General features: G+C 46.8%; 1 protein-coding gene across 6 annotated transcripts; it reads left to right on the top strand.

Moving 5' to 3' along the window:
• Nucleotides 1-687: 687 nt before the first annotated feature.
• Nucleotides 688-24,397, top strand: Secisbp2 (SECIS binding protein 2). Of its 6 annotated transcripts, none has more exons than XM_038333915.1 (17): nt 701-808; nt 1,597-1,745; nt 3,207-3,453; nt 3,713-3,854; nt 6,041-6,270; nt 8,270-8,345; nt 10,133-10,335; nt 13,878-14,000; nt 15,313-15,402; nt 16,303-16,435; nt 16,834-17,000; nt 17,855-17,993; nt 19,097-19,253; nt 20,070-20,290; nt 22,304-22,458; nt 22,971-23,160; nt 23,631-24,397. In XM_038333915.1, exons 1-17 carry the CDS (start codon nt 773-775, stop codon nt 23,732-23,734), a joined length of 2,562 nt encoding a protein of 853 aa, XP_038189843.1. In that variant the 5' UTR covers nt 701-772; the 3' UTR covers nt 23,735-24,397. The 6 variants fall into 6 exon arrangements, with proteins under 6 accessions (XP_038189846.1, XP_038189843.1, XP_038189844.1 ...); XM_038333916.1 differs by having other exon boundaries at nt 10,136-10,335; XM_038333917.1 differs by lacking the exon at nt 701-808 and adding an exon at nt 862-1,090.
• The last annotated feature ends 589 nt before the right edge of the window (nt 24,398-24,986 follow it).

Genomic DNA, 24,986 nt, shown 5'->3' on the forward strand with positions numbered 1-24,986 from the left:
ATATTGCATACACAATAAATAAATAATTTTAAAAAAAAAGAAGAAGAAGCATTGAAACACCATACATATGCTTGTGTTTGGGTTGTCTTTTTGTCAGGCAAGAAACTAAGTACAGACACATTACTGGGTTGCCATGAGAAATGTATAAATGAATGGCCAGTAACATAAGACTCTGGTTATATTAACAAGGGTGACTTCACACTCACTGAGCCACAGCCTTTGGTGTGTGCTGTACGGTAACCCTGTGGGACAACAGATCTGGCTGTCCTGGAACTCTTCTTAGACCACCTTGGCCTCAAACTCCGAGATCAGCCTGCCTCTGCGTCCCGGGGCTGGGATTAAAGGCGTGTGCCACCACCACCCTGCTAGTTTTAGTCTCTTGAACTATCGGCTAGCACCACACTTTGACACCCTATCTTGTCCTAGGAAGTCCACACTGCCAATGTTCCTGGCCTCCCTCTCTCCTCCATGAGCCTGCATCACCGCAGTGAGGGTCTAGCTAGGGCACTCAGAGAGCCAGGCCTCCCGCCCGGCCCACATAAGCAGAGCTCAGCCGCACCTTAGAGGCTGCCAGAAGCCACCTCCAAAAGCAGCTGCCCCGGGTCTGTTCCCACGTGCTGCCCGCAGACCCGGACGCCAAGCACTTCCGCCATAAGAAGACTTCCGTCGCCTTTCGGTGACGTATATCCTGTCGCTGCCGCGCCGATAGGCGGAAACGTCGAGTCGTTGGCCCCGCCGCCTGCTTCACTGCGCGGGCTCTTCCGTGGCCGCCATGGCGTCGGAGCGGCCGCGGGAGCCCGAAGGCGAGGTAAGGGACGGGCTGCGGCCATTGGTACACGCGCGGGGCCACCAGGGCTGAGGTCTGGGGCGTGGCGGCTTGGCCCTCCCACGGCTCGGCCCACGGAGTGATGCCACAGAGGCCGCCTACGGCCCGCGGCTCCGCAGACCCGCGTCCGCACCCTGCGTGGCCGCTAGATGGCGCACCCAGAAGCCCACTCTAAATCGGCCAAACACGGTGATGAAGTTGTCAGAATAACTGCGTAATAACTGCAAGACAAAGCTCAATTTTGAATTCCAGGGACTCATGGCCGTGAGATGATTTTTTTTCGCAAAGGTTATATGTGGTTTACTAAGTACAAATCAAATATTTGGTGCTTTTTGTTGAAATACTCAATGGCAATAAATTTCAGCAGTGTATTTTATAAACTAGAGTTTTGATCGTTCCCTGGGTGTATTTGGCTACAGTAGGTCCAGGATTCTTATGTATCTCATGCATAAAGATGAGAAAGGTTAAAAAAAAAACTCTCCGAGTTTAAATCCTCAGAATTGTCCTAAGTTGTGATTGTTATTACATAACAATGTTGGATTTGCTTCGATTTTAATTCAGGGTCAAAATTTCACTTTTGAGGTCCAGTAAATTGTCTTTTCCTAATAAAAAATCATTAAGGAGATATTGATGCTAAAGGAATTTCTGTCTTTGCTGTGCACCTTTTAGTCAGAATTGGACCTGTTAGAATAGAGCAGCTTTCTTTTGATTTTTGTCTGCATTTGGCAAATCTCAGCGTGTTATAGCCCAACCCACCCTTTCTTCCTCAGGATAGCATCAAGTTGTCAGCTGATGTCAAACCATTTGTCCCTAAGTTTGCTGGGCTCAATGTGGCATGGTCAGAGTCCTCAGAAGCGTGTGTCTTCCCTGGCTGCGCAGCCACTTACTATCCATTTGTGCAGGAATCACCGGCAACTGAGTATGTATTTTCTAAAAGCCTTGCTTTACGTAGAGGACTATTTCCTAGAGACACTGGTAATCACTTACCCCCACATACTCTGAAACACTGATACTATCCTATTGCAGGGGAGGAAAGGAGGTTCCTCGACCAGGAGGAACTGGATCTTAGCTTAACTCTTTTGTGCTAAAAATTCAGTCAAGGACAGAGAGTACTGGACTCTTAGAAAGCGCAGTTGAAGGGTTCATTTGTTCACCATTAAACCTGTTTCACACATTTAGGGACCAAGGATGCCCCTCAGCAGTCGAGTGCCTGCTTGCTGTTTGGCAGGCCCTGGGCCTGATCCTAAGAGCCATCAGAGCAAAACCGAACCAACAAATGCATTTGTATTGGAGAAAGAAATGGCAATAAGGAAGGGTAAATGGGAAGGGGACAAAGGAAAGGTCAGATAGCTACCAGATGCCAGACTGGGCAACTTAGCAAGAGCCTGTCTCAAAACAAAGTAAAAAGTATGCTGGAGTTCTATAGCTCTATAGAGAGCTCTGTCATACACAAGGCCTCAGGTTAAACCCCTAGTCTACTGAATAATGATTAAGGCGCCCATCTTGTGTGACTCCTGGCCTCTGCTGTGTTGTATCCACTTGGGGGGGGTCACAGCAGTGCAGCATTTGGTGGAGGGGTTGAAGCAGGAAGGATCCTGAGGTCCAGGAAAGAGGCTGAGCAGGCAGTAGGGCAACTCCTCAGCAAAGGGAATGGCCAAGAGCTATTGAATCCAGAGCCTCCAAACGGCCGTGTCAGGTACTTGACCAACAGTAAGGACAAACTGTTGGCAAAGGTTCTTACTGTGCTGACATCCATCTGAACTTTTTTCACTTCAGATTACTTTTGTGGCGATATGCATTAAACCCATGGCCTTGAGCATTTTATGAAAGCTGTGTGCCATTGAGCTCTATTGCCCAGCTGCCTAGTTCATTAGTTTTAAACAAAAGGTCTGCAGCGGCCTTTGCAGGAAGAAAAAGAGGGTCTGTTTGGTTGTATGTATGTACATGTGTGTTGTACATGTGAGTGCATGTGCACATGGGTGCACATGCATGTGGACGCCCATGGTTGATGTTGATCCCTGGTTGTTCTCTTGTTACATTTTTTTGAGAAAGAGCCGCACTAAGCTTCGTCAGTCGGCTGGACCAGTTGGCCAGTGAGCCCAAGGGTTTGCTCTTCCCCACTCGGGGCTGGAGTTCTAGAGACACTGCCACACACTGCTTTCCCAGGCCCTGAAGCCCAAATTCAGGTTGTTGGCTTCTGCTGCAGGTATTTTACTGACTGAGCCATCTCTCTAGCCTACATTCCATTGTTGGTAGGGGACTTTCCGGTGTTAGAATAAATGACCCTAAAAAAATAAAAAGTTTAAACTATTGTCTTACAAAAAAATTAATGTCCTTGGTTTGTGTTATGAAATCTGCAACTGAAATTTACACTTTTTAGACAAAAAGTTTATCCTGAAGACATGGCCTTTGGAGCCCCTGCATTTCCAGCGCAGTATGTATCTTCTGAGCTCTCCCTGCATCCATTTGCCTGTTCCACTTATGCCCTTGAGTCTGCACAGAGTGCTTGCTCAGTGCCAGCCCTGCAGTGTGATTACAGCCAAGCACAGTGCCACCCGGGCTTTCGGACAGCAAAGCCCCAAAATGAGCACATGTGCCCTCCTCAGGACACAAAAGGTGTATTGAAGGTGAGGAAATGCTGTGGTTTTGTAGTGTCCTGACCCTGATCGTTTGAGTGTTTAAAATGTAAGAAATTAGTGTGCTGAGTGACATTTAAGTGTTGCTTACCTTTTTGTGATAAGCAACCTTTTTTACCAATGGTTTGATCTATTCTTTCCTTAAATGCTTAAATTGTGAATGCTTGCTGGTTTGCTGGACTAAAGTTTCTTTCTCAGTGTGGTAGTAGGTTTTTTATTTCGTACTATTTTCTTAAAATCTCTTTTGCAGAAAAAATCCTCTGATGAGAGAAGAACATGTGATGCGCAAAAGTCAAACAGCAGAAGGGCTGATGGCGCGGTGCCATCCGAGATGAGACCAGCTAGAGGTTCCTGTCACCTTTCCGCTCGCACCGAGGGTGGTTTGAAATCAGGTAAAACTAACGACCTTGTCTAGTGCCAGTCTGACACCTTCCTGAAACAGTACTATCCCTGAGGGCTGCTTATCATGACTTCTCCAAGAAGTGTGCCCTGGAGCCTGGCCTAACTGAGGCCAAAAGACTTACTGTGGTTTCTAGACATCGCTTCTCTCAAGCAATAGTAGGGCTGGAAGGGGTCTATACAGCATGGGATGTGTTACATTGTATACTCAGAAGGTTCCATAGCCTGTTAGGACCACCACATAGCGTGCTGGTGATGACCCCAAGGTTCAGAACATGTCCTTAGTTCAGATCACAACCGTAGTCTTTACACTGTGTGTGTCTGTGCTCAGTCCTAAACTCGCATCTCCATTCTGAAGGCTCACTTTAAGTCGTAGGATTTGACCATAGTTAAAATGCCATGGTAAATAGTATCAAACCTGGGCACTCTGGTTACTGGAGATTACACGTGCATCTCCCAGCTGGAAAATTTCTGTTCCCACCTGGCTGAAAAGTAGGGCGTCTACCTGGTACCTATATTGTTTTTTTAGTTTCAAGACCAGGCAGACCTTACTGTATATACCAGAGACTGACCTTGAACTTTCTCGATCCTCCTACCTCAGCCTCCTAAGTGGTGGGATTATTAACATGGACCACTATGCTTAGGAAAAGCTATTTTTAAGTTTTCCTATGCCTGAGTCTTTAGAGTGTTCCCAGCTGCATCAGTTCTTTCTATAAATCATCTACTAGTACTGTTTGACCGTAGACACAACAATTTCAGTTTTCCTTTCTTATAATTATTTGTTTATTTGTTTGTTTTCTTTGGTTTTTCGAGACAGCCTGACGAAGAGCTAAGATTTTTTTTCTTCTTCAGAGCTAAGAACCAAACCCAGGGCCTTGTGCTTGCTAGGAAATCACTACTGAGCTAAATTCCCCAACTTATTTTTATTTGGTGTGTGCTGGTCTTCTGCCTGCATACATGTATGTGTGAAGGTGTCAGACTTCCTGGAGCTGGAGTCACAGACAGTGGCAAGCTGCCGTGTGGGTGCTGGGAATTGAACCCAGGTCCCCTGGAAGAACAGTCAGTGGTCTTAACTGCTGAGCCAGATCTCCAGCCCCACAATTATTTCTATAATGATTTACAGCTTTTGATTTTTTGTTGTTGTTTGGTTGGTTTTTCATTTGGTTTAGATTTGTTTTGAGACAGGGTCTTACTGTGTAGCTCTTGTTGTCCTGGAACTCACTATATAGACCAGTCTGGCCTCGAACTCAGAAATGAGTTCTCTGCCTCCCAAATGGATTAAAGGTGTGTACCACTTCACCTGGTTTATAGCTTTTTTTTTTTTGTTTCGTTTTGCTTGTTTTTTTTTTTTAAAGATTTATTTGTTTATTATGTACACAGTGTTCTGCCTGTATGTATCCCTGCAGGCCAGAAAAAGGCACTAGATCTCATTACAGATGTTTGTGAGCCACCATGTGGTTGCTGAAATTGAATTCAGGTCTTCTGGAAGAACAGCCAGTGCTTTTAACCTCTGAGCTATCTCTCCAGCCCCCCCCCCCCCCCAGCTTTTGTTTGGTTTGGTTTGGTTTTTTGTTTTGTTTTGTTTTTGCTTTTGTCACTTAACCAGGGCTATGAACTTACATGTGTAATTCTATCACTTGGTTTAATAAGTTTTTCTATTCTCATCAACTCTACTTATGAACCACCTGGCACATGGAAGTGTGGCAATGTCAGTGTTAAATGTACTAACTTTGGGCTTATAATTTGCTGAGGGGCTTCATGGAGCTGTGGCCATCTCACTATTCTGGCACTGAAGTATGGGAAAGAGGCTCACAGCTTCCTACAACAGTCCCCATCCACTTTGTTCCAGCAGATGGAAAGGGGGGCGTTGAGTACTTATAGGAAATCTGTGAGGCTTCCCCTAAGTTTGCCCAACTCCGGAACATGAGGAATTAGGATGCTCAGCTGTGCAGTCAGGCTTGACTATCTCACAGCTTTAGAGTTAGTCCTGACCTGTGCATTCCGGTGGATGGCTCTTGTCATTTGTATCTAGCGCTGTTGTAAAGAGGGTTAGCTGTAGACGAGCTGTGTGTTCACGTCAGCCTGCTGTATCCACACACTTCTCTGAAGTTCAAGTTTGAGTGCTAATGAGCAAGCTGTATCCTAACCTTTATCCCAGCTTTTCATCCTCTAATTACAGAGGGTTGCCACAAACGAACAGACCGGAAGTCCAGAGTCCTTGAAAAAACTACGTCTGCCTCCAAACCTGAATTTGAATTTAGCAGGTTGGACTTTCCTGAACTGCAGAGTCCAAAGAACAGTAACGTGCCAGAGACACAGAAGCAGCCCAGGTGGGGGCCTCTTGGCTCAGCTGCCAGTAATATGCCTCTCCTGGGAGAAGTAGGCAAGCCAGCTGCGGAGATGGTAGAGGTGAGTGGAAGGGCTTGTCTCTCTGTTTTCTCTGTCCTCTGCAAACGCCCTTGTGTTCTGTCACTTGAAACACTTTGTATGTTAAATCACACCAGATTGCTAGGGAAAGGTACTAGGGAGAGGCCTTGGCTTTGCACTTGGCCAGCCTGATGATAACAAGATTGTAATGTCTGGAGCTGCTGTCTCCAACAGGATCACCTGGTATGCGCCCTTGAAACCTGGTAGCGCAAAGCGTGGCACCTCAGAAGGGGAAGGTTCTGGTAGAGTCCGTTTAAAGCACCCCTTCCAGCACCATAGTCTCACAGCCTTTGAAGAGATAGTCAAGTGTGGTGACTCAGATGATATCCACTGACCTCCAAGCATGCCCTGTGGCCCTTGAAAACCACCTCCCCGACACACAAAGAAGTAAAAATGGATTTAAAAACTGAAATACTTAAGTTTAAAACTTAGCTGAGACAGCTTCTGAAGTGGCTAGGCTTTTTACCTCTAACTCAGTCTCTTTAATAACAGTAAGTTCAGTGGTTACTGCAATGGTCTCAAAGATTTAGTCCACCAAATTAAACCATTTTGTTTTCCACAGACTGACTCATAATTCTAGGGACTGAAAAGTGGTGGATTATTTTGTTAGTTACTTTTACTTGCTATGACCAAGATACCCAACATAGAAGGTGACGGGAGATGAGCTTGGTTCTAGCTTCAGAGGGTACAATACATCATAATGAGAAAGCGTGGTGGGCAAGTGAGGAGGTGACTTGTTCATATTATATGGACAGGAGCCTGCGCATCTGAACCAGAGCAGGTTATAACCTTCAGAAAAGGTGACCCTACTTCCAGCCTTCAGTTTCTGTGTCCTGAAGGTTCCACAGTCTCCTAAAACAGGACCGCCAGCTCAGGGAACAGTGCTCCAGCACATGAGCCTCTGGGATGACATCAAGATCCCAGCCATAAGTTAACTTGTGGCAGAGTCCTAACCAAGGGAGAGGAGTACCAGATAGTATGGAAACAAAGAAGAAAGATAAAACTGTGCATCTATTTCCATCTTGAAAAACCAAAGATAGATAAATAAATAAAATATTTTGGAGCTTTTTTTCACATTTTATTAAATATTTGACAACAACTGTTTCTTTTGGATCTATCCTATTACTAGTTACAATTCATTTAAACCATCTTGATTAAATTGTTTATAGTTTTCATTGTTTTTTTTTTAAGATTTATTTATTTATTATGTATAAAACATTCCTTCCATGTATGCTTGCATGCCAGATGAGGGCACTAGATCTCATTATAGATGGCTGTGAGCCACCATGTGGTTGCTGGGAATTGAACTCAGGACCTCTGGAAGAGCAGTCAGTGGTCTTAACCTCTGAGCCATCTCTCCAGCCCCCGTTTTTATTTGTCTTTGTGAGCTGACAGTTGTATTTATGAAAAGCACAGATGTGTGTGTGTGTGTGTGTGTGTGTGTGTGTGTGTGTGTGTGTGTGTGTGTGTGTGGCTGAGGATAAGCACAGGTACTGACAAGTGATAGGCGGATGCTCACTTGCTGAGCGATATCACGAATCTAGGCTATGTTTTCATAATTGTAATCTAGGCTACTGACCATACTGAAATAATAAAACGGCAAATGGATAAATTTGTAAAGTATATAATCCTAAAAATCATCTAAACTTTAAGGGTTAGAGCAATGGCTAGTGATTATCAGCACTGGCTCCTCTTTCAGAGGACCCGGGGTCAACACCCACATGGCAGCTCATTTCCATGTACATTTACAATGAATCTATCTGCTTATGCAGGGGTTGCAGTTACTCTGGGGTGTGTTGCGATGTCCTTGCTTCAGCTCAGATGTGGGCTATTGCCTTCTTTCCTCAGTGGCCTCCAGTGAGTGAGCAGCCTGCATCCCCACCCCAGAGTGTCACTCTTGTGTAACCTGGCCATTCTAAAAGCCTGTTCAATTCTGTATTGTTGTAAATGACTCACCTAATACTGGCTGGGCTCTTTGTAGGGTGAGATGGTGACGAGCAGTCCCACAGATGGAGCTGCAGCTGACAACGCTGCCACCAGTTCCCCATGTGCACGAGGTAAGAGGGACCACAAAATGGCTGTTTTATAAGCACATTTAATGCCAAAGTCATTAATGTTGTTAGTTTTGAAGCTCTAAGACAGCTAATGAGTTTTTGAAAACTAGCATCAGCGTTAGTTTAGAATATTGGCGCCCATATTCATGGCAGTCAGTGTAAAATGAGAAACCATACTCTAAATGAACAAAAGTCTTTGTAAATGGGAATTTTATTAACCCAAGAATGAGGCCTTCTTTCAGTACTGTAGGGTGTAGTATACCTTTAAAATGTCAGAGTCCCAGGGCATCTATTTATTTAAGTGATAACTATTAATATTGGCATTATTCAAAGTTAAATCAGATTTTAAAACAAATACTACTTTATGGCCAGGTCTATAACCCCAGATTTTGTGAGACTGGCAAGACACGATTCAAGCGCAGCCTGGTCAGTAGTTCTGGGATAACCTAGTCTTTACAGTGAGACTCTGTCTCATGAAACAACAGACTCTCCTCTTAAAAATAATAGACAGTTTGTTTTTATAAAAAATAACCTTTCCCATAATTAAAAGACTGTGGCTAGAGTAGCCTTGTTTTGTACTTTTTTTATCATGTAGCTCTGTGGTCCAATTTGGTGTTTGCCTCTTCTGCTGCTACAGCCAGGCAGCCTTCGGCGCACCACAGAGTGCACTCCTTAGAGCAAGGAATGGGGGAGGCTACTGGGCATTTCTCCTGCCAGGAAGTTGATTGTAACTTGGTGGGCTTTCAGGAGCCTGTCCAGGAAGCCAGGTATTTAGAAAGCATTGAGGGAATTTTACTTCTGAGATGGTTACAGAAACTTATCCTAGCAAAAAGTCCAAACCATTCCTTGGTATATGGGCTCTTGTGTTCTTGGATTCAGTATGGTGCATCCCAGGACAGTTCTTCACTGCCAAGGCTGTCTCAGTTGCTCTGTAGTGTGAGTCATGTGACTATCAGGCATTTGTCATCCCTGTGGTGAGGGATGTCTTTTTGTTTGGTGTCTATGTAGAGCTTCCTGGGCAGCTGAGGGGTAGCTTTAGTGTGCTCACATTTGTTGTAATGAAGTTAGTTGCCAGCACAGGTCTACAGATCCTTGACTTCTGCTGTTACAGACACAGAGCAAGATCAGTAGGCCCAAAGTGGATCTTCACTCTAAATCTGTGTATGCCACACGAGTATTTTGTGGGTTGTTGTTGTTTAATCAAAACTTATTTGCCTACCAATCTGTGGTCTCCAAGTTAAGAAATCTAGGCAAATAATTAATTTATAAGTTGGAGGGGAAGAGACTGAACATGCATGCATGCACTCTTCTATAAGAAAAACCAGTAGAGTAGATACTGTAGTTCTCAGAGTGTTCTGGACAGTCGGTGGATACTGTAGTCCTATGGTGTTCTTGATAGTCAGTGGGTACTGTAGTTCTAGGGGTGTTCTGGACAGTCAGTGGATATTGTAGTTCTAAGGTAATATTCTGGACAGTCAGTGGATGCTGTAGTCCTTGGTGTGTTCTAGACAGTTGGTGGATACTGTAGTCTTGTGGTCTTCTTGATAGTCAGTAGATACTGTAGTCCTAGGGTGTTCTGGACAGCCAGTGGGTACTGTAGTTCTGAGGTAGTATTCTGGACAGTCAGCAAGTGCTATGATTCTAGGGGTAAATACTGCAGTCTCCCAGGATGGTATTCTAGACTCTATCCTGTTTGTTATGTTGTGGGTAATTGATTATTACACAGTGCATTTTTGAATAATCAAGAAACTCGTGTTTACTGTTGATTAGTAATTGCGGTTATCTTTAAGCAGAGTTATCTTGGACACCAATGGGTTATATTGTTCGGCAGACAGTGTCTTCAGGATCAGCAGCAGCAACTGGAAACATTGCTTCTGTAATAAGCCTGAAGAAGACTGCTTCATCACCGGATGCTAAGCATGTTAGTGTGACATCTGAGGCTTTGTCAGATCCTTCCTACAGCAGGGAGAAGTGTGTTCATCCTACTGCAGAGGTACGCATCACTAGAGACAGGGTGGGACTGCGGTGGTGGCACGTGGGAGGCTGAGGCGGGAGGATTATAAATTCAAGGGCAATCTAGGCTATATAGCAAATCCATGTTAAGTGTCATGGGCTGGGAAAAGAGTGGGCAGTTAGTGCTTATTGGTGACACACTTGGAGAAAGCTCTGGAGTTGCCTGCTTACAGTAATGTGTACCTGGGTGTAGTACCACTGACCTGTGCACTTAAGCATGGTTGGGTGGTAGAGTTTATGTTGCATGTAGTACACAGTAGGAAGAAGGGACAATGAGGCGTGTCTCACGGCGGAGTCTGTGGGTCTGCTGTGGCCCCAGCTAGGTACCTTCTTTCCTGATTCCTCACTGAGAGTGCTGCAGTCCATCCCATAGTGGCCAGCATGAGCTTCTTGTACTTGAGCCTTGACAAGAATGGGATATTTGTCAGGAAATAAGAGAGCTTTTATATGTGAGAGGAGGCGTCTTAAAACACTTCAACCACATGAGACCGACCTAGGCCCTCTGCATTTGATCTGTTTGTGGGGCCCTTAGCTGTGGGACCAAGATCTGTCCCTGGTGCATGAACTGACTTTTTGGAACCTATTCCCTATGGAGGTGGAGGGATGACTTGCTCAGCCTTGATGGGAGGGGGGGGGGGCAAGGGAGATGCGCTTGGTCCTGCCTCAGCTTGATATGCCAGGCTGTGTTGGCTGTCATGGGAGGCCTTACTCTTTCTGAGGACTGGGAGGGGGGAGGGTAGGAAGGAGCTGGGGAGAGGGGACAGGAGGAAGGAGGGAGGGAAACTGTGGTTGGTATGTAAAATTAATAGAACTGCAAACATGTGGAGTGTTTATATTTTTATTTGTTGAGAGAGGGAGAGAGAGACTGTGCACCTTATACATGCTAGCACTCTACCACAGCCATTTTCGCAGCTCTCGAATTCTACTAAGAAATGACGCTGCCATAAGTTTATGCTCGTGTGTGTGTGTGTGTGTGTGTGTGTGTGTGTGTGTGTGTGTTGATGCAGCTTTTTCCTTTAGCTTTTTTCAATTGCATTTAAAGAACATTATATATACTAAAACTAAAACAATAGTAAATAATAGAATTTTAGATTTTGTGATCACCTGGCACATATTTAATTTCACTTTACCTGTTATGAGATTTCAGAATAGATAGAATATGTTCCCCCTCCCCCCACTTAAACTAATGCATTTCTTTTTAAAGAGTCTTTTGTTTTGAAGTGGGGTCCCACATGGTATGGTAGCCCAGGCTGGCATAGATCTGGCAATAGTCTCCAAGAGCTGGGTTTGCAAGTGTGAACCCTTTGTCCCCCTTCCTTTTTCTTCCTTCTCCAGTGACCGAGTACAGGTGCACAGCAGCCTTCTGTCTGGTTATTGGTTGTAGCTTCCAGATTGCCATCCAAGCCAGTTTTCTCATACATAGTGGGCCTTATCTGTTAGCAGGTTTTTATTGAGATTTTTGTTTTTGTTTTGGAAGAAGAGTCTGCTTTGACTCAGAGTTTGAGGTTATCATGGCAGGAAGGGCATGGTGGCAGGAGTGATTAGGTGGTTGGTCATGGTGCACTCAGTGAGGAAATAGGGAGGAATGAATCTGTTTCAGAATTTTTTTAAAATAATTGGTTTTTGCTTCATTGTTTAAGCCTTTAATCCCAACACTTAGGACAAAAGTAGTCGGATCTCTGTGAGTTTGAGGCCAGCCTGGTCTACAAAGTAAGTTCCAGGATAGCCAAGAGTTACATAGTGAGACCCTGCCTCAAAAATCTAAAATTAAAAAGAAACCAAACAGGGCTGGAGAGATCGCTCAGAGGTTAAGAGCATTGCCTGCTCCTCCAAAGGTCCTGAGTTCAATTCCCAGCAACCACATGGTGGCTCACAATCATCTATAATGGGGTCTGGTGCCCTCTTCTGGCCTGCAGGCATACACACAGACAGAATATTGTATACATAATAAGTAAATAAATATTTTAAAAATAAATAAATATATTTAAAAAAAAGAAACCAAACAGAAAATTCTGCTGTTAAGAGCACCAGCTGCTCTTCCAAAGGTCCTGAGTTAATTCCCAGCAGCCACATGGTGGCTCACAGCCATCTATAGTTGGATCTAATGCCCTCTTCTCGCTTGCAGGTGTATGTACAAGTAGAGCACTCATAAACATAAATAAATCTGAGAGAGAGAGAGAGAGAGAGAGAGAGAGAGAGAGAGAGAGAGAGAGAGAGAGAGAGAGAGAGAGAGAGAGTGTTAGGATCTTGTTTGACAAAATATGACAGCTGACACAATCTCAACACTTGGGAGGCAGAGGCAGGAAGATTGTCACAGGTTTGAAGCCAATGGGGTATATACCTAGTTTCAGGTCAGCGTGGGCCACAGAGTGTGGAGCCAGGCCCTGTCTAGGGGTTTGGGAACACGGGGGGACTTTGCCTCTTAAGGAGTGGAACAGTAGTGATTTGGATGATAAACTTTTTTCCTCTGGAACCTTCTTTGTTGTGAGCTCTTTTATGCAAATGCCAATTGTTACTACAAGAGTTTAGTCATCTGAACATTGTTCTCTTCCATACCTCTTTGAATTTTTTAAAAGTACATGTGACTTTTCAGTTTGGTTCTGGGATTGAACCCTGTGTCCAGGCCCTGGTCTGTGATTCTTAATTTCTGCCCCTTAGGGAAGCCCACACTAGTAGGTTATTGTATAGCCCGCTGTAGGCATCAAAACACAAACATGTTAAGAGGAGATTTTGTTTTCCTGAGTTTCATTTTATATTTGTATCCTCCCTTCTTTGGGAACTGGAAATCAATCCCAGCGCTTAGCATATGTACTCCCATGAAGCTACATCCCAAATTTGTATCTAATTTAAAAATAAAACATAATTGGCATTTATACAATCCCTTAAAAGTGGTCTTTTAAACATAACAGGCTAGGTTGGTAAGAGTGCTCATTCTGCTGAGCCTTTTCTCCTGATGGGCGAATGCTCCTGGGCTAGAGGAGTTCTAGAAACATCGCTGTGCTGATGAGTTCAGTCTCATGGAAAAAGCTGAAAGTTTGCAGATACAGAACTCAGCAGAAGGGTTAGTGCTCTCAACAGAAAACCCAGCAAGTCACCAGACAGATGGAGAAGCCAGCCAGAAATGAGCTGGGTCAAACACAATCACCAATCCAAGCATGGGCAGGAAGTATAAGAGCCCCCAAAGCCAGGGCACAGCAGCCTCAGGCAGAAGCAGCAGGTTGTTGGTCCTATGGAAGTGGGGGTCAGCCTAACAGGCATGGGGCCAGGCTTTGCTGTGTTCAGAGACTCCTAGGAATCTGACACCCATGCAGATGACAGAAACCTGCCTTGCCGGCAGGAATGACACACCTAAATATGAGCAGCTCTCTAATAGCCTGACTTCAGGGTGAGCAGTCAGTCATGTCCAGGGCTGCAAGTCTCCAGAAAAGCGGTACACTCTGTTTTAATTTTGTTCTGGAACAGGTCAAAGATTCTATTAAATACCCTTATATTCCACAGTTTTTTCTTTGTATTTTTTTCTAGGCCAGAGCATCACAAGGAGGTGAACGTGAACAAAATGAAACCTCAAGAAAGAATAAGAAAAAGAAAGACAAGTCTAAATCAAGCTATGAAGTCCTGGCAGTTCAGGAGCCCCCAAGGATTGAAGTATGTATTTACTCCGAGCTTGGTGTGGTGCATGTGCGGTTTTCTCAGACACGGGCTCACACTGGCTTCTGAATCGAAGATTTCTGTTGCCTCCGTTAGCAATTCTTTTCCTGCTTCGAAAGAATTTTAACAGTCTTCCAGGATGGTAGTGTATGCCCATGATTCCAGCAATTGGAAGGCAGAGACAGGAGGATCGGGGGTTGAAAGTCATCCTCAGCTACTACACACAGAGTTCGAGGAGAAAGGATAGCCAGGGCTACTTAAGAAGCTGTCAACAAAAAGAGAAAAGAATAGTGTTCGCTGTCCGCCACCTTTTCTGCCTGTTCCAGGCTGTCTCCTCACATGACAGAGAGAGCTGGCTGGAGCCTAGTAGCTGCTGTCCCGTGCTGCTCATGTTCCCCTCCATTCTCGTTGCTGGGTTACTTCCTTTGCAGAGCCAGCTTTTATAGGCTTCCTTTTCCTGTCATGTATCTAGTGAAGTGCCTCACTATCGAAGGGAAGTGTAGAATGCCATAGGTTCCTTGTAGACCCCGGTCAGGAGAATCCCATGAACTAGCTTACAGGAATATTAATTGTTGCCCCAGGATCCCTGCATTCATGTTCACACACACTAAAGAGCCAGCTCAGTGCTCACTGCATTTCACTCTGGCCCCTTTGTCTTTTTCACATCCCCTACCAGATCAGGGTCTCCCAGGGCTACTGCCGAGGACATTCCCACAGAACTGGAAAGGTCATTCACAGAAGTCTTGGAACACTCCAGAATAGTAGTTAGGTGTAGGGCAGAGAGTTGTGTTTAGGCCAGTCAACTGGGCATGCTTCTTCCTTTTAATTCCCACATGACTTTATCAGAGCACCCAAAATGCTGACAGAATTGCAACAAAATATGATTTTTAATTGTTCTTAGAAAGCTTATTGCCTCTGTCTGTTTACTGCCTTGTTTGCCATAAGCCCCAAACTATTTAAATCTGCTGATTTGGATTTCTGAGTTTCTCTGCTGAAAAACATGAGTCTTTTAAAGAACAGGTGTTTTGATAGACTCATGTTAAGGCAGTATGGTCAGTTCTGGGGACTCCTGCAGTACCTAGGTCTTTGGCAGCAATCCCTCTGGACCTGGGCAAGAGTGTTAGAGCTGTGATCTCAAAACGTGCTCTAAGAGTAAGATAAAGTTGAAACTTCCGTGGTAGCGATGTGGAGATGTGTGTAATCACCTTTGGGAACTGTTGTGGGTCTTAGAGAAAGTGTTGTGAGTCAGGGAGAGCTTGTGTGCAGCTGCTCACCCCCGTGTAGGAGGCTGATGGTTTGCTTTCCCCAGGATGCTGAGGAATTCCCCAACCTGTCAGCTGCGTCTGAGAGAAGACACCGAGTCGAGTCCCCGAAACTTCAGAGTAAACAGCAGACGCAGGTGAGTGTTAGATTGCTGCCACTGTCGCTTCCTTCCGATGTAACTGTCTGTCCCGCTACGGGAACTGTTGAGAGAACCTGCTCGCCGAATGTCCTCACAGAGGCCTGCCTTCTGATGGATCTCCAAGGAAGACAACTGGACCACTATGAAGCCGAAGCAGACTGCCCTTTTTGTAATAAGATTTGGTGACTACAGTTGCTGTCAGAAGCGGGGACACACTGCTTAGAAACTGAAGAGGGAACACTTTTCTATCCAGCCCAGTCCATACTGAGCCAAAGGGGGTCATTCCTTCTTTTACCCTATCCAGTCAGTACTGAGCTGGGGAAATCATAATTCCAACCAGGTAGCCTCACACAAAAACTTTAGGGTTTTTAAGAGTCTTTTTGAGACAAGGTCTCACACGAGAACTCAGGCTGGCTTTGAACTTGCAGCAGTCCTGCCTCAGCCTCTCAAGGGCTGGGATTACTGGGATATGCCTCCATTCCCATCTTCACAGACTACTGTAGCCAAAGATTTCACATAAGCTTTCAGTATATGCTATTAATCCACAGTGCAGATAGAGATAGAAATGGACAGTAATAACCAAGCACAGTAATGATAGCAGGTAATGTGAATTTTATAATCTCTTAATCTCTTTGTTTTATCTTTTTATTTTTGCAAAGTATAAATCATAGTGTGCAAAATCCTGTATTAGGGCCGGGCGGTGGTGGCGCACGCCTTTAATCCCAGCACTCGGGAGGCAGAGGCAGGCGGATCTCTGTGAGTTCGAGACCAGCCTGGTCTACAAGAGCTAGTTCCAGGACAGGCTCCAAAGCCGCAGAGAAACCCTGTCTCGAAAAACCCAAAAAAAAAAAAAAAAATCCTGTATTAGGAGTAAACTTGTAAATTTGTGCTTTGTAGAATGATTTTAAAACTGGTGGAAAGAAGAGCCAGATTCCAGTGCAGCTGGACCTGGGAGGCATGCTGGCAGCGCTGGAGAAGCAGCAGCATGCCCCACATGCCAAGCCGTCCTCCAGACCTGTGGTGTTCTCAGGTAGGCACCTTTGCACCAGGAATCTCAAGAACCAACTAGAAGCATGGCTAGAATTTTATAAGAGCCATGTAATATAGCTAGACAAATGGTGTCACTAAGATACCAGTAAGCAACTTTTACAGGAGGCAGTGCACCTGAGAGAGTGGTGATGAGCAGTTTCCCAGGATCCATCAGTATTAACTGCAAACTACCTCAAATAGCCCAAGTCAGTAGTGTGATCCTTGTAGTTTTAGACAGACCTTCCAGACGTGATCCCAGGTAAAGAGTAAATACTGTTAGAACCCATGCCCGTGAGAAGGAGTAAAAGGTGGTTTGACAGAGGCCAGAAAGGCTGTGTGTCAGATGGTGCGTGGGCGGGGCCTCCAGCAGGACCATGTGGCATCCCCACTCTATTGTAGTTGGAGCAGTGCCGGTCCTTTCCAAGGACGCCTCCTCAGGTGAGAGGGGCCGCCGCTCCAGTCAGGTGAAGACCCCACACAACCCCTTGGACTCCAGTGCCCCCCTGATAAAGAAGGGGAAGCAGAGGGAGATCCCTAAGGCCAAGAAGCCCACCTCGCTGAAGAAGGTATGTGGACTGTTTCCATGGAAGCAAAGTGCTGGAAGACTGATGGACTCTGCACTGTATGCCTGACTCTTAGCCCTTCTGCTTTTCGGTTGTTCTGGAGATTGAACCCAGAGCATTGCTTACATAGGCAAGCATTCCACCACTGAGCCATAAACTGAGCCCACATCTTTGGCTTTTAAGGCTTACATTATAGACTAGCATTAGACCAAACTGTGTCAAGTTTTCTCAGGCAAATAACCCTTCACCCTCTCCTTGTAACAAGACGGAGAGTGCGGGCAAAGGAAATCTCTTATTACTCCTTTGTGGCAGTACAGAAACCTAGACGGGGTGGGGGTGGGTGTCACATTTCCTTCCTTGCACTCTGCTTCTCCCCTGGTGCTCTCCAGACTGTGGAGGCTTCTCTGCAGGCCTTTTGTCCACCAGCTGACCCTGTGCTGTGTGCTCTGGGTCCATTTAAATGTCCGTGGTGGCTGGGCAGTGGTGCTGCACGCCTTTAATCCCAGCACTTGGGAAGCAGAGCAGGTGAATCACTGCAAATTCAGGCCAGCCTGGTCTACAGAGCAAGTTCCAGGACAAGCCAGGGCTACCCAGAGAAATCCTGTCTTGAAAAGAAAAAGTCTGGTGGATGGCTCTTGTGCCACACAACTGGCATCAGAGCCTTGTGTCTCCAGAGAGAACTGTGCATTGCTCATGTCAGATGTGGTGTGAAGGGTCATCATCACTCCAGAGCCATGACCAGGTGTATTCAGCAAGCTGAACTTGGGCGTTTCTTGGGCAGAAGAGCTAATCTTTTAGGTACAGATACTTAGGTGTTTTAATTGGTTTTTTTCTTTAATTTGTTTTTGAATTTTAAGATAATTTTAAAAGAACGGCAAGAGAGACTGCAGCAGCGACTCCAGGAAAGTGCGGTGAGCCTGGCTGTGGCCAGTGATGATGCACAGAATATAGAGAATGGCGCCAGTGACCAAGCTGCCAAGCAGCTTCACCCTGCAGGTACCAGTTTCTGTGTGTGCATCCGAAATAGTCCTTCAGGTGGGAGCTCCCATGAGAATGGTGATCTGTGGCAGAAATTGTGGTGCTGCCAGCCTCACGTGCACGTTACCATGGAACCAGGAGGATATGGTTTCCATAACCTAGTTTTACAGGCAGAGGAGCCCCTTCCTGAAGTTTGGTCTTGTGTGATGCTGGGAGCTCCAAGGTTATTTATATTTACCAAGTGTGTGAAACCTGGTGTCAAAAAAAATTCATGTGTATGATTTTCCAGAGACTTTGTACGGAGTTGTATGTTCAGGGAGTGTGCATAGTGCAAACGTGTGTACATAGTGCAAATGTGTGCAGATAAAGGACTTTTCACAGCATGAGAAAACTACAGGGACCCTCTCCAGGTCATCTAGTTAGAGGCCTCCTACAGGGATACTGCCCCAGCATGGTGCCAGCCACAGGGCTATGACCTGGCACAGTGCAGCTGTGGTGTGTGCCATGCTGACTCCACCTCCTTTCCTGGCATGTGTCCCACACTAGCCTCAAACTGACTATAGCTTAGGCCTTTCTTGAGCCTGGCCATAGCAGTCCTCCTGCCTCAGCCTCTTACATGCTGCTAACCCTGGGGTCTTTTTGTTTGAAGCATGGTCTCGCTATGTAACCCTAGCTAGCCTGGAATTTAGTGTGTAGACCAGTAGGCCCTGAACACACAGAGATTGCCTGCCTCTGCCTCCTGAGTGCTTAGCAGCTAACCCTGCTTTATAAAATTTTCTAGTATGTTATTCTTTAGTTTCCAAACATAAAAGGTAGATTTTTACCACTGAACTGTACACTTAATGGTAACTTTTCTGTATTTTAACACAGTGAAAATTAGTGAGTGGACAGACTTGGGAAGGGGAGAGGGTGTAGGAAAGAACAGAAAGCTGCTCTGGCAGTCCACATGTCTTCCTGCCCCCTCTGAGGCTGTGTTGTTCTTCCTGGCTGGCTCTGCAGGATGACGATTGTTGCTGTGTCACTGGCACCAAGAGCCTTCTGCCCTGCAGGCTGCTCTCAGTGTGCAAGGCCCTGAAGCGGTGCACAGTAATTGCTCCTTTTTTCTTTTTCCCTCTCTGAAGGTTCAGAAAAAACAGAAGAATCAGTATCTTCTACACCTGTGATTGAGGGTGAGTCAGAAGAGCCAACTGCCACGGAGTTCCAGAGGGACCCAGAGGCCTGCCAGCCCGCCCCTGGCAGTGCCACCTTCCCCAAGATCCACAGCCGGAGGTTCCGGGAGTGAGTGAGCATTGGCTGCTGGGCTCGGGTTGGGGCTGACTCTGACTTCTCCTGCCTGCGCTGGTGTAGGAGCACAGGCTGCAGTGTCTGCCACAGTATGTTGTAATCCTGTGCTTGAAATCGACTACGAAACTAGTTCTGCAGTAGGGGTGGGATATAGGCATCCTATCCTGTGTGTCTCTGCTAATGGTTGAAGAGAAGTGTCCTAGTCTGTCGTTGAAGCTGGAGTGGGGTGAGGTAGCGGTGACAGTGGCTGGGCCTCCCATTCCATGTTTCACTCTCACGGACGTTTCTTTCCCTCCCTATTCCCCTCCATTCTTTTTCTTTTTCCTTTCTTTCTTCCTTATGTATTTACTCTGTGTGTGTGTGTGTGTGTGTGTGTGTGTGTGTGTGTGTGTGTGTGTGTGTGATGGACTTACTGTGTGTGGCCCAGGCTAGTCTTGAACTTGAACTCAATTCTTACTTCTGCAGCCTCTGAATCTCTGAATACTGGGGTTGCAGGTATGGCCACCACACCTGGCTTCAGTTTAGATCCCTAGGGTATGATGCATTCAGCATTGCCCATACGTCCTCTTTCACAGGGTTCCTCATCTACCTAGATGAGTGTTCAGAGCAGGGTGACACAGAAGAGAAGCCAGATAGGGCCTGCGTAAGGCATGCAGGGCTGGGCCTTCATAGCATCTCCCTGTAGTAGAGGGCTGCATCCAGCCTTTGTGTCGCAGGCTTATCGGGAGTTGCATGTTCCTGGTGAGTACTGCTGTCTCCATGGCTTCTGTCTGATGCTGTCTGCATCTTTTGTGCCTCGGCTCCTTTCAGCTACTGCAGCCAGATGCTTAGTAAAGAAGTAGATGCTTGTGTCACGGGGCTGCTCAAGGAACTGGTACGCTTCCAAGACCGGATGTACCAGAAAGATCCTGTCAAGGCCAAGACCAAACGCCGGCTCGTTTTGGGACTGAGGGAAGTCCTGAAGCACCTGAAGCTCAGGAAGCTGAAGTGCATCATCATCTCTCCCAACTGTGAGAAGACACAGTCCAAAGGTGACGGCACCCCGCAAAGGCTCCTCTGCCAGTGCCCAGTGTTCTGCGCTCACAGTCACACATAGTCGGTGGGCACATTGGCAGCTTGTAGTCAGTCCCAGTGTACTGTGAACTGAGCCCCTGTCCAGCACTGGTTCTAGCCCTCCTTCTGACCAAGGGCCTTCATTTGAGGCCAGCCAGCAGGCTGTCCTCTGACACGTCGCAGGGTGGAGTGAGCCTCTGCCATGCCAGCTGCTGCTCCAGAGCTCAGTGGGGTTGCTGGAGACCTTGGAGGGGTCTTTGGTCCTGCTTGCATTTGTTCTGCCTGTATTTAGCATCTCTGCTCACTCATAGGAAGTGGAGGGAACATCTTAGAACACATGAACTGTCTCCCTGTCCCACCCATTCCTTTCTCTTGTGTGTAACCTTTAACTCAGCCAGAGTCACACTGAGGTAACAGGTGTAGATCCGGTGCCAAGTCCTGAGCCATGATCTCAGGTCACCATTTTACAACCGGGCCTTGGAGCAGCAACAGATAGACACCTACATGTGCGGCCCAGCAGCTCCCCTCTGTGCTGACTCAGCGCTGTTCCCACCATGACCACCAGCCAGAATACGGCAGGGCTTTGTGACTTGTCTGGCTGGGGGTGTGTCTGGTAGTGCTAGATCATGGGAGAGAAGGAGTGGACTGTTTTCTGGCTCTTGTCTACAGTGTACATCTACACACACCAAACTGAAGTGGTCACACAAAGCCTGCTAATGGGAAAGGCAAGCCTGGGCTTCCTGCCCTAGCAACCTCAGTTGATCCTTAGGCAAACCTTGGAGTATTTCCTTCCACAGCTCCAAGTAAGTGGTTTGGGTACCACTGCCTGGTGTGTTTTTAGCTTCCTAATACCTTCCCAGTAGACGCTAATCATACGCCCCTGGAAAGCTCTTTCTGCCTCCTGCTCTCCCTCTCAGCTCTTTCTTACGCTGCTGTCAGGGGTCTAGCATGGGGGTCCTGCATGCCTAGCCCTGCCTTCGCAGAGGGCTGCAGTGAGAGCTGGGTGTCTCTGTGCTTCTCTAGTTTCTTGAGGTAAAGGCAGTAGAGCAGTGGCAGTGTGAGAACAGACGTGGGGAGCTTGCAAGCCCAGGACCACACTTGCAGCTGTCAGGGTAGAGCTGCAGAAAGCAGGACATGCAGCTTGTCTCCTGCATCCCTTCCTTCCCCATACTATTTTCAAAATTTCTCACATCCCAGTTGTAGGAAGCCATGATTTTTTAAAATTTAAGGTTAATGTAAAGTGAACATTTGATCTCTTTAGATCATCAGGTACCAAGAACAGGTCGGGTTCAAGTGGAGTTGACATTTAGCCACTTTAGATAAGCATGGAAAGGGGCAGGGGTCAAGGTGTTCCACTCTGTTAGTATGTTCTTTCTGAAAATTGTTCGTGGGCTTTGTGAGCCTACCCCTGTGGTCTTCTATTTCTGAGGTAAATAGGTCATTTCTTCATTTCTTCTTGTGAAATGTTGGAACATAGCGGTGTGTGCCACCAGCACCCTGACGGATCTTCCTTCTGTTGGGGTGATCCTTGGTGCTATTGGGCACCCAGTGACAAGGTATGTCACCTGTGTAAAGTGCTCCTTCATCTCCTCCCTGTGTTGGCCTTGCTGGTACCTCATCAGAAGCAGGCCCAAGGTAGTAAGGAGCCAGGAGCCCATGCACACCAGACACCTGGGCCTGCACAGTGTGGTAGGCCCCCAGCCCCTTTGCACCTCTGGGTTTCAGTCTGCGAGTGGGACGTGTGGTCAGTGGCCTGTCAGAGTACTGTTAGCTGATTCTTAGTTTCCCTGAGCACGATGGGAATTTTGCAGCTTACATTTTGGAGGTGTCTGACTGAGAATTGATTCTTCCTTGTGGTTGGGACCTGCTCTCTCCGGGTGGCATTAGCATGGGCAGGCGGCCTACCTTATTGTGATAATAGGTGGGGTACGTCGTTATCTACAGAGTCAGCATCAACCCCATGTCCTGTGGACCTGTGCTTATTTGACCAGGTGGACTGGACGACACGCTGCACACTATCATAGATTGCGCCTGTGAGCAAAACATCCCCTTTGTGTTTGCACTTAACCGCAAGGCTCTAGGACGTAGTCTGAACAAAGCAGTTCCTGTCAGCATCGTGGGGATCTTCAGCTACGATGGGGCCCAGGTGAGTTGAGCCCCAGCCTCCTAGCTCCTTGTCCATGGGAAGAAGTTGGGGTCGTGACCTATAATGTAAGCCTACCAACAGGCAGACCATAGCCTCTGTTGGGTTGACCCTACAGAGAATTTATCCCAAAACAGAATCTTCTCAGAAAGCAGTAGCCTTTGTCTCCATAATAGGACCGAGTGGAGGTCCTGAATTTAACTCTAGGTTTATTACCAACCGAGAGGTACCACATGCCTAAAAATTTGGCCAGTGGTGGTGCACACCTTACTCCCAGCACTCAGAAGGCAGAGGCAGGTGGATTTCTGTGAGTTCGAGGCCAGCCTGGTCTACAAAGTGAGTTTCAGGACAGGCACCAAAACTACACAAAGAAACCCTGTCTCAGAAACAAAAACAAAACAAAACAAAACAAAAAATTTGGCTAGTCTCCTCATCTGGCAGTACTCCATGGTAAAGACTCTACAACCCTTGTTACCCCTACCTTGCTGTCCTGCAATGTGCTCTCTTGTGCTCAGGACCAGTTCCACAAGATGGTTGAGCTGACCATGGCGGCCCGGCAAGCATACAAGACCATGTTGGAGACGGTGCGGCAGGAACTGGCAGGACAGCCTGGGCCTCAGACCCCTCCTAACCCACCCATACAGGACCCCATCCAGTCCACTGATGAAGGCGCCCTCGCCTCCACTGGAAAAGAACCACACTATAGTAAGTGCTGTGGGGAGGGGACCTCTGCGTTCATTGTTAGTCAGAACCTCAGGCGGTTCGAGAACAGCCTGGCACTGAGTCCTTAAGACTAGCTGCCACAGTGGACTGTGGTAGGTCCAGGCAGTCCTGAATCCGTCTCTTGCCCATTGCTTCTGAGATCTTAGTCATCAGAAGCTGCAAGGTCTTACATTTGATGATCTTAACATTTGAGCTAAATGCCACCTAAACAGAGGTGGCTTAAGGGCAATTATACCCAAGACCAACTTGGGAGGGCAAGTGACTTGCCAGGGTCACTGTTCATTGATGCTGTTGGGGGCTGTGATTGATGCTGCTCACTAAGGGAGATCCAGCCTAGCAAGTGTGGAAGAGTGAGTAGAGCTGACTGTGCACAGCTAGCAACATCTCACCCTGCCTCTGTGGAGTTTTGTGACCTGTCAGTGTCTGTCACTTGGGCTGTTTTCCTGTTGCAGTTGAGATCTGGAGAAAGCATCTGGAAGCATACAGTCAGCGTGCCCTGGAGCTGGAAGACTCCCTGGAGGCCTCAACCTCTCAGATGATGAACTTGAATTTATAAGAAGAGTTCTTGCCTGTGTGTCTGTGTATTGGGTAAGGATGGGGGAGGCAGGAGAAAGACGTCCTTCTCAATTCTTTACTGACCCAGTGTAGTTTATGTGACTGTAGGGTTGGAAATTCACTGGCCTAAGGGCAGAGGAAGCAGCTGGTGTAGCTCTTTGAGTCCAGCAGGTGGACACAGATACACTCGAGAGCCTTGCCTAAGAGCCGGTGATTCAGCTTTGGTTCCCTCTTCACACTGGACCTGGAAAATGCTGGAGACCGTGGTCCTGGGTACTGTGGCTGCCTAGGAAACACTCCATTACAGAGCCACTGAACAGTGACGGGGAGGTGGAACAGGGGCTGTGCTCCTGTGGGGACTATGGAGAGCCCTTCTCAGGGGTCGGAGCCCTGCCACTTTGTGCTGCCAAGGATTTGCTAAAATGAGCCTCAGAAGAAATTAGTTTCTAACATGACTTTTTGACATAAATTAATCCTTTTAGTTTTTATTTTCCAAAGAAGCAGTATATATGAAATTTGTAGATTTCAGTTTGGATTCTACAGATCTTTTTAATGACCGTATGATGAATGTGGTTTCTGTCTTAAAGGACAGAGCTTGCTTGCATATTTTCTCTGCAAGTGAGAGGGCTATTTATTTTGAATAAAGAGTGATTATTTAATTTCACCTCAGACTCTGGTGATCTTAGGTCCGTGCGTCAGTCTTGCTGGTTATCCCACTGGGATTCCTTACCAGGTTGTTCCTCTTCCACACTGCTGATACGGCCACCATGCGCAGCCACAGAAGCGGGGACTGCCGAATCCTCCACCTGCGCTTGCATCTCTTTCGCCAAGTCTGCCCCGTGTCAGGAAAGAATTTTACTCTTTGCCTGCCAAGTAAACATGGCCTGGCTTTGGGAATTGTGTTAGCTGAATTCAGTTGTGCTCAGCATTGTCTCCGAGAAGTGAAAGTAGGCTGAGTCAGAAATGGCACTTAATGCAGGGCTGGCCGTGTGGCCTGAGCTTGCTGTGGCAAGCACCACCTGCTGTCTGGAGCTTGTGGTTGGTTTGGCCCCGTGTTGTCACTGTAATGAGTTTGGAGTCCAGGTCAGCAGGACGGGGTGCTCTGTCGTCTCGCATCCCTGTCAGCGGGTAGCAAGTGGATTGGAGGACGTCTGGGACTAGATTGTTTGAGGGGAAAGCTCTGAAATTAGCTTATGAAGACTTTTTAAAGTACCATGCCAGTTACGCTCAGCAGTAGAATTCTGAAATTTGAT

Source organism: Arvicola amphibius, chromosome 6 (assembly GCF_903992535.2).
Source record: "Arvicola amphibius chromosome 6, mArvAmp1.2, whole genome shotgun sequence".
Taxonomy (NCBI): domain Eukaryota; kingdom Metazoa; phylum Chordata; class Mammalia; order Rodentia; family Cricetidae; genus Arvicola; species Arvicola amphibius.